Consider the following 14,179-nt stretch of genomic DNA (forward strand, 5'->3'; position numbering starts at 1 on the left):
TCTGTGTGGCATTGAACCATGTTTAGTGACTACACAGACATCAGCATCTTCTAAGGTGAGGAGTGCTTCCAGGGAGTGCAGTTTCATGTTTAGACTCCTAGCATTAAGCAGCAGAATCTTGAGTTTGTCTCGAGTGAATTTTGCTATTTCGTAAATTTTGAAATATTGCCAAAAAAAGGCACTAAGGGGGAGGCAAGTATCTGAAAGCTTAGGAGAGACAGATGCAGACCATCTCTAGCAAAGTGGCATGGCCTGTCGACCATGTCTTCCTAGAATAACAAATACTGGATCCCCCTAGAATGACACCAGAAGCTAAGCCAATTGTTGAAGTCAATATTTTTTTGTTTATATTGTGGCATCATCTTGGGTGAAGATGGAATGCTGCTTATGGCCAGAGTCATACCTGTCTCAGACACATAATCGGAGAGTTCAGTCATGTCTCCCTTTGGGTCTACTTCATTTTAATGAGTTAACACAACGCTGAAACTAAAATCAGCGAGACGAGACTTGCTGATATTAGTTTCAGTGTTGTGGCAATTTGATAAAATGAAGTAGATCCCTTTCTTCATATACTCCAGTGAGGTATGTCTCAAGTCATTCACCCAACATGGCCTATGACAATCATAACGGTACTTGTTGTTGAGTGATCTGAGTGCATGCGTGATCTGACAGATTCTGGCACCTGATAGGCAGCTGACTGTGACATTCTCCTTGTCCAGCTTGGTAAGGGGGACATCTGTGTGTCTCACTATGGAGTCTGCTATTATCAAGACATTAGGTTTTGCGGTATTTTGCCTTAAGGGCTTATTTAGTGAGACACTGATATGTGTGTTGTTATGTGCAGTGGTTTCTATACATGTTGAGGTGCATGAAGATAATTTGCATTTGGGAGGTCTGAGCTTTTGGTAGGCTTCTAGTAAGTACCTCCAAGTGTGTGGGCTTATGTGTTGTGTCCTAAGCTTGTGTGAGAGGTAAAGTATGTCAGCTGGCAACCTATTTGATGTCTTGTTTTCTGTTACATGAGAGGATTGTTTCCAAACTGATAATGTAATTCCAGGGTTCCAAAGACATGCATCTGGAGCATTTCTCCCCAAGCCTCCGCTGAAAACAGGCTCTATGGAACCTAGTCGGACATTCCCGGTCAACAAATGTTAAATAAATAAAATAAATAAATAAATCTCTCACATACGGTATTTGTTTCAGGATTAAGTGGTTGTCAGTATTCATGAGGCAATTACAAATACTTGTTTTAATTTCATTCAATGCTTTGTTACAACACTTTGTTCAAATGTTATTTTTCTGTCTTCTATATTACTGTGTTTTTAGTAGTTTTGAAAACTGTATTGTACTTAACTTTGTTGATATTAGCTTTGTAATAATTGTATATGGAGCTTTTCTCCCCGGGCCTCCATTGAAAACTGGCTCATTTTGGCACAATGGACTTTCCCGGTTAACAAACTGCAAATAAATAAATAAATTACTACATTGCCTCAGGATGCCCAAGTCAATCAGGCTGGCCAGAGAGATGGTGAAAAAATGACCATCCATAATGGCAGTTTATACCATAGTACTGTTGGAGAGTGGGTAAGTTAGATCAGTTTATGATGTAGGAATAACAGAGAGGCTCAATCTGTTGATGGTTTAGGGTGCAGAGCTCTGGCGATGCTTCTAAATGTGCAGTTGAGTTGCCTGCAGAGCAACAAAGAACTTGGTAGGGCTCTACTGACAGATGTTAAAGAAAAATGTAAGTTTCCAGGCATTTGCATCTATACAGGGCAGTGCTAACCCCTGCTGTGCGATGCGTAGCTACATGCAAATGCAAGGCTTAAATACAGGCAAAATTCAGCAGTTTTAAGACCAACTACCAATGGGAAAGCCCCAAACTGAACCTTTCTCTAGCAATCCCCGACTCAGATGGAACCTGAGCTATACACATCTTCCATAAGGGTGAAGGGAGGCCCTCTTAATGTAAGATGGCTGGTTTAGAGCACAGTGATACCAAACAGTCTAGATTCAACAAGTTTGAATCTAGCCTATACTGTATAAGGCAGTAGTACAGAATTATAAAATGCAGACAAATAGAAGACACAATCAGCAAAAATAAAGCAGCAATTCAAATAAATACAGTTAATAAAGTGCAATACAGGCTTTAAATATACTTATTTTTCAGTTGTTTGCAGTGGGTGCCTTGGATTTCACTTCAGATGCACTCCAGATCTCCGGCTAAAGTCACGAAAATAGGGTTGGCATCATTTATTACAAAGTGTGCTCCATGGTACCATATGAAATGGGGTTGGCATCATTTATTACAAAGTGTGCTCCATGGTACCATATGAAATCAGGGTTGGCACCATATAATACAAAGTGTGCTCTATGGTGCCCCTTATTTTTGATGATATCCTTGTTACTAGGGTTATAGCAGACAAGTATTTGCAAAATGTTGATGTAGTGCTGAACAAACTGAAGGATGTAGGTTTGCATCTTAAAAGAAGCAAGTGTGTGTGTGTGTGTGTGTGTGTGTGTGTGTGTGTGTGTGTGTGTGTGTGTGTGTGCGCGTGTGTGTGTGTGTGTGTGTGTGTGTGTGTGTGTGTGTGTGTGTGTGTGTGTGTGTGTGTGTGTGTGTGTGTGTGTGTGTGTGTGTTTGTGTGTGCAGTATTAGGACATGTAGCAGATGAATAAGATGTATGCCTTATAGAGATTAAAGTATAACCAAGTGTAGAAATGTCATTTCTAATAAACATTACTGAGCTAAAAGCATATTTGCGTTTACTTATAGGTTCATAGGTGTGTACTAGGCTAACAGCCCTGGAGCCTATATAAGCCTAGCCCAAGAAGATTCCCTGGCATCATGCCGCCCAAAGTTAGTTCCCAGTGCTCCTGTCAAGCAAGGCCACTGAAGTGATCCCACGATGAACTTCCTGTTGCCCATCCACTCGTCAAGATTTCTCTTAAAGAGGGCCAGTGAAGTGCTCTGCTTGACGTGAATAGGAAGTTTGTTCCAGAGTATGGGAAGTCTCTGGGTTAGGAACCTGTCCCTCCAGCATGTTCTGTTTATTGTGGTAATGAAGTTTAGGTCCCTGGAGCATGTGGCATGGAGGGATTGAGATTTCTTTAGGTGAAGCATGTAAGTTCTTTGCAAATTTTGCAATCTTGTAAACCCTTTACATCTTTTGTTTAACATAAAGACTAAGGACTAGAATTAACATTTAAAACACAAACCTCTCAACTGTACAGATTTTCACAGACTGCCCAGATTTTTGCCTAATATTTTTGGTCTGTTTTTCATAAAGTTGTGTTTTCTGGCAAACTACTAGAAAATCATTGAAGATTGAAGTTGCCGTGAATACTTGTGGCACGTTAAACTAAATGCATGCTACCCACTGGGATTAAATAGCTGGGAAGATTTTGTAGCATACTTGAAAAGAAAGGGGTTAAAACATAAAGCATATTGGTCTTGTGATTGTAATTAATTGGTTAAATCAGTATTTAAATGAGTTTGTAATAGTGTGTATTCAGTCTGAAGAAATCCTGTTAGTGTAGAGACGAAAGTGCTTACTGAATTATTGTGAATAAAGTTTGGTTGATTTTAAGCCGATTTTTTTATTTATTTATTTGAAGATTGAAGTTAGAAAATAATGACAGACGTTTGAGTTTTAGACTTCATATCATTCAGAAAATTCATGCTAATTCGAGACCTGTTATTCTTTCAACTTTCTAGGTTTGTAAGAGCAATATTTAAAAATTGTCCCTATTTTTGGGCCTTTGTCCCACTTTTATTTATGACTTTGTACAGTCTTGCTCTAAGAGGTTGAGAGGTATAAAAATATAACAGTTAGATAAAAGTCTGCTGATGTGCATGTATATTACTCAGCTGATGGAGATTTGAGCCTTTCCCATGATACTTCACCTTATATCATAGGAGCCATGTTGTCTCAGAAAATGCCTATTGGTCGTGAGAAGCTTTGAGACTTGCGTCTCACACATTGATTCCTGTGGGGCAGCAGTGCTCATATTTGGACAGGGAAACTTTAAACATAATTTTAGAAATGTCTAAATATTTGTACAGTCAGGTTTTAAGCAGTGTTCAGATCACAAGCCTTATTACCTTGTTCAGTGAAAAGAAACCTGTTTCATGAATGGTTTCATCAAGAATACAGCACATGGGTGTACTAGAGAACATGAGAATAAACTCTTCCCCAGAATAAAGAAAGTATTTGGTAACGTGTGTAGATCAGTGTGTGTTGTACCTTTTAGAGCCATTCCAGTCAGTGGGCACGGGCATAAAAATACTGAGCACATGCAAGCAAGAGGGCCATTTTGAGTGAGCAGCTGGAGTGAAGGCATGTATGAGTGTAGCAGTCAGTCAGTTTCTTTAAGTTTAATGTTCCAGTCATCCATCCTGATGTGTTTGTGTGTAATAAACTACTTAAACAAACACCCAAGCCTCATTGTCTTATTTGAATGCATAAGACAAGTGACAATGTGGATGCACTGATTAGAAGACCTATTCCAGAAAAGTCTTCAAACCTGGACATACATAGTCAAGAACTGATGTTGGATGTCTTTGACAATGCATCAGTAAACAGTAGCAAAGTAAATAAGTTACCTCCACAGCTTTAATTATGTCTCAGATTAATAATTATGTCTTGAAACGTGGCAGTTCCATGGAACAGAGAGGAGGTTCTGACCGTCAACCAGATGACCCGAGTTCAAATGGTGTCCCAGATACTGGAGGAGCCAAAAAAGCCTGTATTCACATTTTATTTAGTATAGTTTAGGTGTATTAAATTAACTGTGTTCACATTGTATTTAATATCATTTAGGTATACTAAACTGTGTTCACACTGTGCTCACTGTTCTGTCACCATACTCTACTGGTTTACTATCTTGAATATACAGTGATTAAGCTTAGCTGGTACATTATATTTTAGCAATAAATATTCTCTTTCTTTTAGTGTATTCTTTCATTTCCTTTAAAGTCTACACATTCTTCTCTGCTAGGCTGTTAGATGAAATGTGAAATGGTGCATTCATTACATGAGAAGTAACATTCGTCTTCATAAAGTTTACAAATTCCATCTGGTACATCAACATTCAGTATCAGACCCTGGCATTTCTAAAATACTGTGTGTGGGAAATGGGCATGAAGTGGGTAATGTCTGTTGGCCCATCTTAGGAAGAGGACAGTGGTGCAGGCTACCATGGCACGCCAAAAGGTGCCCTACCTGGCAGAGGTCAAGGTACAAAACATTGTATACAGACTGGGCTCTCAGTTCTTGCCAAGTAGTGTCATAGAAATGTGACCAGAATCAGTCTGTGTGTGGAAGCATATATGCTTCAAAGTGCAGCACCACTGCATGGGTGCGATAGTAGGATGCAGAGGTGTTTGTTACAGCCCCCCTTTTCCTACTAGTGAATAATTTATGCAGATGAAAACATGCATGACTGCACACAGACAAATAATTGTGTTTACTTTTATGAGAAGGTAATAGCCAAAATTTCATGCAGCAGGATTAATTGAGAATCAAATGAAGTTTACAGTGTTATGAACCCAAACATATCCTCACAAAAACTGGAAACTGTAGCTCTCATTTACATGAGCTCACATAACCCCATCAAATCAGGTTATGCAAAGAGATCTCAAGTTTAACCTTGGTATTCAGCATACCACAACACATGGAGCTATTATGTAAATGATTGCAAAAATGCCTGTAAACTGTATGTAAGTTACTCTAACATATACTTGGTGTGGCAGAGGCCTGTGAGCTTAATAATTGTAAAAAGGAACAGTGACGGTACTAGGGAAGCAAAGTAACTACTACACAGAAGCAAAAGTAATTCAGTCACTGGATCCATTCATTGACCTACTCCTAGGCATAACTTCTGTCTGTATAAATAAGAGAATTGTTTAACTGTAAACACGATCTGAGGAAGGCTTATGATGAAAACCACCAGCTTGATACAAAATAAAGCTGTTTGAAAAAACCCTAAGATCTTCACATCCAGTTCCTGACTTAGAAACCTTACTCAGGAAGCAAGGAAGACTAAAGCCGCCTGCTTACTAAAAGTATGGTCTGACAGCATAGACACTGTACATACTGAATCATTCTGAGGTAAAAACAGATCTGATATTGTTAATCCTCGTTCATTCCTTACGCATGGGTATCGGTTCCAAGTTCGGAACCGAGCCTGTCATTTTCCAAGCTTGCGTCAGCTTTAAACTCTCGAGCTAAACTCTTACCCGCAATTCCCCTCTCCCTGTTACCTCAGATTTCATTTGCCGCGTTGCCATCTGGTCGTGTAAAGCTACTTCTCTTGAGCTAAGTACAGTCAGTTGTTGTTTAATTGCTTTACAAATTACTTTTCTGTCAGAAAAGTTGATTTTTTTATTGTCTCTTACCCTATCGCAGCTAGCGTTCATAATTTACTCAGGTTTTTCTGTCTTTTACTTACTACTTTTACCGCGAGGTATTTTCTCTTCACCATCGTTGGTAATCTTTTTCACTTTTCTCTATCATATCTTTGGGTACTCTCTTGTACCACTGTTGGTACTTTTCTATGAATTAATATGGCAGATAAAAAAGGTAGTCTGGAGTTTAAGCGGTGTTCTGATTGTGGACACAAGCTGCCTACTTCTGATGCACACTCTGTGTGTTTATTGTTTGTGAGTTTCCCATTTATCTGTTGAACCACCCTGTGCTATTTGTGAGAACTTTTCTAATAGAACTTTGTTAGAAAGGAAAAACAAGCTGATACTGAAGGGACTTCTAAAATCTCCCTTTGCAGAGGCTATTTCTGGGTCAGAGGTCTCAACCCCTCCTAAAGCCCATAAGAAAATGAATGTTTCTACTAAGGCTAAATCCTTGCCTTTGTCCCCGGCTGGGGACTCTCGCCAACCAAAACCTAAAAAGGCAACATTTTCGGCTCCGGAGTTCTCTCCGTCATCCCCAGTGCTTTCGGTGCCTAGACCTTTGGCACCAAGGCCTTCAGCTCCATTAGTGATTTTGGCTCCATCCTCTCCTGCAGCCTTCTATATATCGGCACCAAGGGGCTCCTCGGTTCAGACCATTACCACTGTATCGGCACCGACCATTCGGTCGGCGCAGACCTTGATCGTGTCTGCTCCGAGATCTTCCTCGGAACCGAGGCCTTTATTGTTGTCTCCAGTTTTGTCGGTTCCAGCTTCAGCACCGACTCTCACCACTTCGGCACCGATCCTTGTGTTGGTGCAGACAATGACCTCGGCACCGATGACTTCCTCGTTGGAGACAACAGTAGTCCACTCTTTCTCGGCACAGTTGTCCTCGGTGTGGTCAGATGAGATGGGCACCGAGGCTGCCTCTTTTGTGGACAGGCCTGTTTCTCCCTCAGTCTCTATGAGGTCCACTAGAAGCTTTTCCGAACATGATGTGTTGCATCTTGTGGACCAGGCATTCTTGGCCAGAGGTATTCCATCCCTCAGGAACTATCCTTCCTTGGGAGGTGATCGCCCATCTCCAAAGACACCTTCTTATTCTCCTCCTTCATTGCCTTTGAAGTCCATGGATATAGCACAGTCTTCCCCTTCTGCGGTTCCCTTTATGGATCTCTCTAAGGAACCGCAGTTGCTTTTGTGGCAGGAAAGTTTTTCTACGACCCAGGATATCAGCTGTGACACGCATAGCTTGCTGCTCCACAGCCATCCAGGGACTCCGGGTTGGCAGGCTGAGCCACTTAGGGGAGGAGTGCCCCCGGTCCTAGACATACACTCCTCTCCGGGTGGACCAACCTTCCAACTGATGGAGAAGGCTTTCGCTACTGCTGGCGATACCGGACTGTCTATACCTCCACCCTCCTCTGGTACACTGGTTTCACAAGTTGCATCTAGCGGACACTGGGTGCATGGGCCGCAGGACATATTCCCTCAGGAATCCCCCTTTCCGTTGTCTTCCCCAGCTTCCCCCACTGATGAAGTCCACCTGAAAAGTTTGTGTAAGAGGAAGCACATGGACTCCACAGAGGAGTCCCTCACCGAAGACACAGATTTCGATGAGGGGGAAGGATCCCCTCGGTCACCCTCTGAGGTATCCTTTGGTGATATCCTCGAAATCCTGAAACAGAGAGGTGACTGGCACTCCTCTAATCCTAACTCTGAGGAATCTGTGTTTCTGCAGGCTTTTTGCGCCCAGCCCCCTACCTCCTGGGTTACTCCACCTGCAGATGAACTTGTCCGGCTCATCGTGCAGCATGCTTGGAAGGCTCCTGATACCATCGAAGCTATTCCCCGGAGGCCAGATAAGATTTTGTCCCCTCCTGCTATGGATCCCCATTGGTCGAAAGGTCTTCCTGTGGATGCTTTGCTGGTGGCGGCCGCAACAAAAAAGGATCTGGCAGAAGAAGAAAGCCAGACTGTCCATCCTCCTAACAAAGAGTCCCGGGCCCTGGACAGGATAGGGAAATGCACCTTTGCTTCAGCGACCTTTGCTATCAGGTCCCTGAATTATATGGCACATTCCAGGCTTCAAAGAGATCTGGTTTCTGAGCTCTCTGAAACCTTGGCTGGTGCCATGTCTGGTGAGGTCCGTGACAAAGTGGCCTCTCAGCTGGCCACCATTGAATCTATATCTAACTCCTCTATGCGACTGATATCTCATGCATCAGAAGGAGCGGCTAGAGCAGCGGTTTCAGCTGCGGTCTTGAGACGACACGCCTGGATGCGATTGTGCAATTTTGCAGAACCCTTTAAGTCTTCTTTTCTTAATGCCCCCATTGAGCCCTCCTCGTTGTTTGGGCCCAAAGTTAAAAGCACACTGGCCAGATGTGCACAGGACGGTAAGACCCTTTCTGCCGTAGGGGTCCATTATTCTTCCCCTCAACGTGCTTTCTCCCAAAACCAAAAGAGTGGGAAGATATGGTTTCCGTGACACACAGGCTGAGTTCTCCCCCAGAGGCAGAGGGGGAAACTCACAGGGAAGACGCTTCTTTCGGGGCAGAGGGGGACCGCATAACCAGGGTTCCAGGGATTCTTTCCCTGGTCAATCCTACCAGCGCTCCTGAAGAGCGGCCCAACTCGTTTCCTCTGGAGGTGGTTGGGGGATGTTTCTCCTTGTACCCTTCTGCCTGGCTAACCATCACCACTGATTCTTGGGTACAAAGGATCATAACCAGAGGTTATCATATCCCCTTCGATCTTTGTCCCGTCCCTTCAAAAAATCTTCCAGACATTCCACCCAGTCAAAGGGAAGAAGCAGCACTAGAGATAGAAAAGCTGCTAAGAAAAAGAGTCATCCAAATAGTCCCTCCAGGTCAGATAGGATCCGGATTCTACTCAAGACTATTTTTGATGCCAAAGAAAACCGGGAACTGGAGACCAATTTTGGATCTCAGTGTATTGAACAAGTTTGTGAGAGTACAAAAATTCTGGATGGTCACAATACAGTCTATCCTCCCGCTTTTGGAAAAAGAAGATTGGATGTGCTCTATAGATCTTCAAGATGCGTACTACCACATAAAGGTGGACAGGCCATCAAGAAGATTTCTGCTCTTCCATGCGGGAGCCATTCACTACCAGTTCAGAGTACTGCCCTTTGGACTCTCTACAGCCCCCAGAGTGTTCACAAAGTGCATGGCAGTGGTCACAGCTCACTTGCAACTTCAAGGATTCCAGGTGTTTCCATACCTAGACGACTGACTCATTTCCACCCCCACCAGACATCTACTGAAAAAAGCCCTGGCATACTCTCTCCCCGCTGCTCAAAGGCTAGGCATAACCATAAACTGGCAAAAATCCAATCTCACCCCATCTCAGTTGACAGAATTCATAGGGATTATCTTGGACACAATAAAAAAAAAAAAAAACTGCAGAGCTGTTATTCCAGAGCACAGAATTCTAAGGATAAAGCAACAACTAATTCCAATCCTTTCAAAGGAAAAATCCATGGCTCACTCAGTTCTACAGCTGTTGCATTCCATGGCAGCCTCCATCACCATTGTTCCCCTGGCCAGGTTTCACATGAGGCTTCTACAATGGCTACTGCTCACCCAATGGTATCCTTTTCTGCATCCTTTTTCAGTCATGATTCGAGTAACCCATAGGTGCAAACAGGATTTAAATTGGTGGATGACACACAATCTCTCACAATGGTCTCGCTCCTTCTCCCCCCAGCAACCCAAGGCCACAGTGACCATGGACGCCTCCCTGATGGGGTGGGGGGGGGCTATGTCAGGGACAGACAGTCCAAGGCACTTGGTTCCAACTGGAGGCCCTTCTGCATATAAATGTTCTAGAGCTGAGGGCGGTACTTCTGGCGTTGCAAGCATTCCATCCCCTGCTGCTGTCTGGGACAATTGCGATTCAGATAACATGGCGGTGGTCTGGTACATCAACAAGCAAGGTGGAACCAAATCTTACCCCCTTTGTTGACAGGCCATGAGGAAATGGCAATGGGCGATGGCTACCAACTGTTTTCTTCTAGCAACACACATTCCCGGGAGTTCCAACGTGATAGCAGACAGACTCAGCAGGTGCATTCTTCAACCTCACAAGTGGTCCCTGAATCCCTTGATAGCGGCGGAGATCTTCCACCGCTGGGGCGGTCCTTGCTGCGACCTCTTTGCATCCCTGACCAACTACAAATGCAGCAACTACTTCACCCTGATTCCCCCTCCGGGACAGTCACCTAGGGGCACTCTAGTCCACGATTGACCCTCGGGTCTTCTTTATGCATTTCCATCCTTTCCCCTCATTCCCCAGTTTCTGAAGAAAGCCCGGCGGTTGAAGAGCAAGGTGATCCTCATAGCACCATATTGGCCTCGACAGATTTGGTTCCCCTTCCTTTGGCCCCACCTACTAGATCGACCATGGATTCTACATCCAACCCCGGAGTTGATCTCAAACCCACAGAACCTGATACATCCCAACCTGAACAGCCTGAAGCTAATGGCGTGGCTACTCCAATTCCCTTGATTGCCAGGCAGAATGATCTTTCTTTACCAGTACGTGATATTCTCATAGCTTCTCATAAGTCTTCCACTAGAATTACTCATCTGAGCAAGTGGAAAAGATTTACCTGTTGGCTGAAAGATAAACAATTAGACCCTTTTTCAGCACCAGTGTTGATAATACTAGACTACCTGGCCGACGTGTTTAATCGGGTCTATCGGCCTCTACCATTAGAGTTCATTTGGCTGCAATTTCTAATTTTTATGAGGGTGTCCAAGATTCCTCTCTTATGTCCCATAAATTGTTCAAGACCTTCATAAAAGGTGTGAATCATCTGAAGCCACCTTTTAGAGAACCTATTCAACCATGGGATTTATCATTAGTTCTACAAGCTCTGACAATGGCACCTTTCGATCCAGCCTCTTCTTGCGACCTCAAGTATTTGTCATGGAAAACCTTGTTTTTGGTCACTATTGCTTCTGCCAGACATATTTCTGAACTTCAAGCTTTATGTATCAAGAGTCATGCTTGATTTTTCATAGCGATAGAGTGTCTCTGAGAACTAATCCGTCATTTCTGCCTAAAGTGATCTCTGAAATGTCCATTAATCAAGCCATTGAATTGCCAGTTTTCTTTCACAATCGTTCAAACAGAGGAGAGTATTGCCTACATACCCTAGACATAGACAGGCAAATCCATTTTTACTTAAACAGGACTAAACCCTTTCATATATCTGACCAGTTGTTTTTGGCCTTTTCTGGACCTAGATTAGGATCTGCTGTTGCTAAGGTCACATTAGCTAGATGGTTGAAGGACTGTGTGACCTTTATTTGCACACAACGTAATATCTCGTTGCCTACTACCATGAAAGCTCATTCAACAAGGTCGATGGCAACTTCTGCTGCCTTCCATGCCAGAGCTTCTTTACATGACATCTGTACAGCTGCAACTTGGGCTACGCCTCATACCTTCATCAATCATTAAAAATTGGATTTGGCCTCCAGGGGATGAGCATCTTTCGGTTCTGTGGTGCTCAGGAATGTCCTTCCATGAGAGCCTCCCAGGAATAGAGGTAGCTGGGGACTCTGTCCCATGCGTAAGGAATGAACGAGGATTAGCAATACCAGATAAAGAAGTTATATCATACCATAACATTCCATCTGTATTGCTGATCCTTGTTCAGTCATTACGACCCTCCCTCCTTCCACCTCCTGTGGTTTCTAGCGGATCTCACCATCCAGTTCTCTTAGGTTATTTGACCAGAGGTAGCCTCTACCTTCTTTAACTTGCAAACTCAATCTGAGGTAACAGGAAGAGGGGAATTGTGGGTAAGAGTTTAGCTCGAGAGTTTGAAGCTGACGCAAGCTTGGAAAATGGCCAGCTCGGTTCCGAGCTCGGAACCGATACCCATGCGTAATGACTGAATGAGAATCAACAATACAGATGGAACGTTATGGTAAGACATAACTTCTTTTTTTCCATAAGCATGAAACATTTGCTATAGTGTCTTAAAATAGCTAGCGCTATCAGGCTGGCTATAGAATGGGGAAGAAGAGACTGAGATTCCAAAATGCCCAGTGCAGACAGAGGGGCATGAGAAGCTATGATCTAGACTGTTTATGGAGACTGTGGGTCTGTTCCTTGGAAAATGGTTCTGGTTTTGAGAAATGTGTATTTAATGTGGACAGAGATGCATGCCATAAATACTGCTACTTTGCATGCAACCATAAAAGTTTTAGTACACACTGCATTCCAGAAATACTAGGGCCTGATGTTGAATGTTGATTTACCAGATGGAATTTGTAAACTTTATGAAGATGAGTGGGACTTATCATGCAATGACTGCACCATTTCACATTTCATCTAATGGCCTAGCAGTGAAGAATTTATAGACTTTGAGGGAAATGCGAGAATACACTAAAAGAAAGAGACTATTTCTCTCTACAATATAATGTACCAGCTAAGCATAACCACTGTATATTCAAGATAGTAAGCCAATAGAGTATGGTGGCAGAACAGTGAGCACAGTGTGACCACAGTCAATTTAGAAAAGCTAAGTTTTATTAAATACAATGTGAATATAGTCAGGTCTGTTTTAGCTAAATTATATTAACTACAGTGTTCATACAGTTAATTATTTTGTGTCGACATTACATTAAATACCCTGTGAATACAGTCAGTGAAGTTCTGTGACAATACACAAATACAGTGTGAACTCAGTAAAGTATAGCATCAGTATATTATATGCAGGCTCAATATACTCAGCAAAGTATCTTGAGAGAACAATTGGAACAGTAAAGTAAAGGTGACATAAGATTCACCATAACACAAATGCAGTTCATTGTAAATGCAATTAATAAATTATGACAATTGGTTTACTCTGAAATAGAAGGAAAGTTATTATTTGTATATCTATTTCAATTGTGTTAAATGAAAAGATACATAGGATGCAAGGTACTGTTTTCCACTGAAGACCAAGTGATTTGTATCACATTTCCAACAATCTACAGAAGCACATCGTAAGAAAACTGTTTATGTAAAACTGATAAGTAACTAGAAATAATTAGGAGCAATAATTAAACATACTCAGAAGATGTATTACTATGCATTGTTATAAGCAAAACAGTAAATTTAAAGTAAACTTTAAATAACTGCTCTTGCTAACTGATATTTTTCTTTTTTGTAGGTCTTACTTGGATATGGCTAAAGTGGCTGTTTTTGGCTACCTGTTTTGGTTTGTACTGTGTCTTATATTTATCACTGGAACAACACGGATCAACATTTTCTGCATGGGATACCTGATGGCGTGCTTCTACTTTATGTTGTTTGGAGGAAGCCTTTTCTTAAAACCAGTCAAACACATATTGAGGCTGTGGGACTATTTGATTGCCTACACTATATTTGTCATAACGATGAAGAATATTTTGTCTGTATGTATTCTTACCCTTTAATAACTAGCTCTATAAATACATTTTTGTTTATTTGGTATTAAAGTTACTAGCTTAAAAGTGTGGTTCTATTACAGAGTACTGAAAAACAGATTATTGATTTATATACTGAAAACACTGAGGCATCAAAAACAGAATTTTCTTGACTTCAATATTTCAAAAAGCCTGATTTTGAAAACATCATACAACCCCTCTCAACCTGATAAACCAACTTTGCAATTTTAGAAGGTCACAGAAATATTATACATAATTTGGGGGTCAGCAGATGGTTACGACCTCATAACAAAATGTTTTATCCTTCCTTGCCCTT

The 14,179-nt window shown here is 42.2% G+C and overlaps 1 protein-coding gene across 1 annotated transcript in view; it reads left to right on the top strand.

The window, feature by feature from the left end:
- Nucleotides 1-14,179, top strand: part of LOC122816231 (piezo-type mechanosensitive ion channel component 2-like) — a 1,381,906-nt gene that overhangs the window by 782,817 nt on the left and 584,910 nt on the right. The window contains exon 25 of the mRNA XM_044088974.1: nt 13,608-13,851. Coding sequence (XP_043944909.1) covers nt 13,608-13,851 — 244 coding nt within the window. The remainder of the gene's footprint in view (nt 1-13,607; nt 13,852-14,179) is intronic.

Source organism: Protopterus annectens, chromosome 12.part0 (assembly GCF_019279795.1).
Source record: "Protopterus annectens isolate FY-2018-M chromosome 12.part0, PAN1.0, whole genome shotgun sequence".
Taxonomy (NCBI): domain Eukaryota; kingdom Metazoa; phylum Chordata; order Ceratodontiformes; family Protopteridae; genus Protopterus; species Protopterus annectens.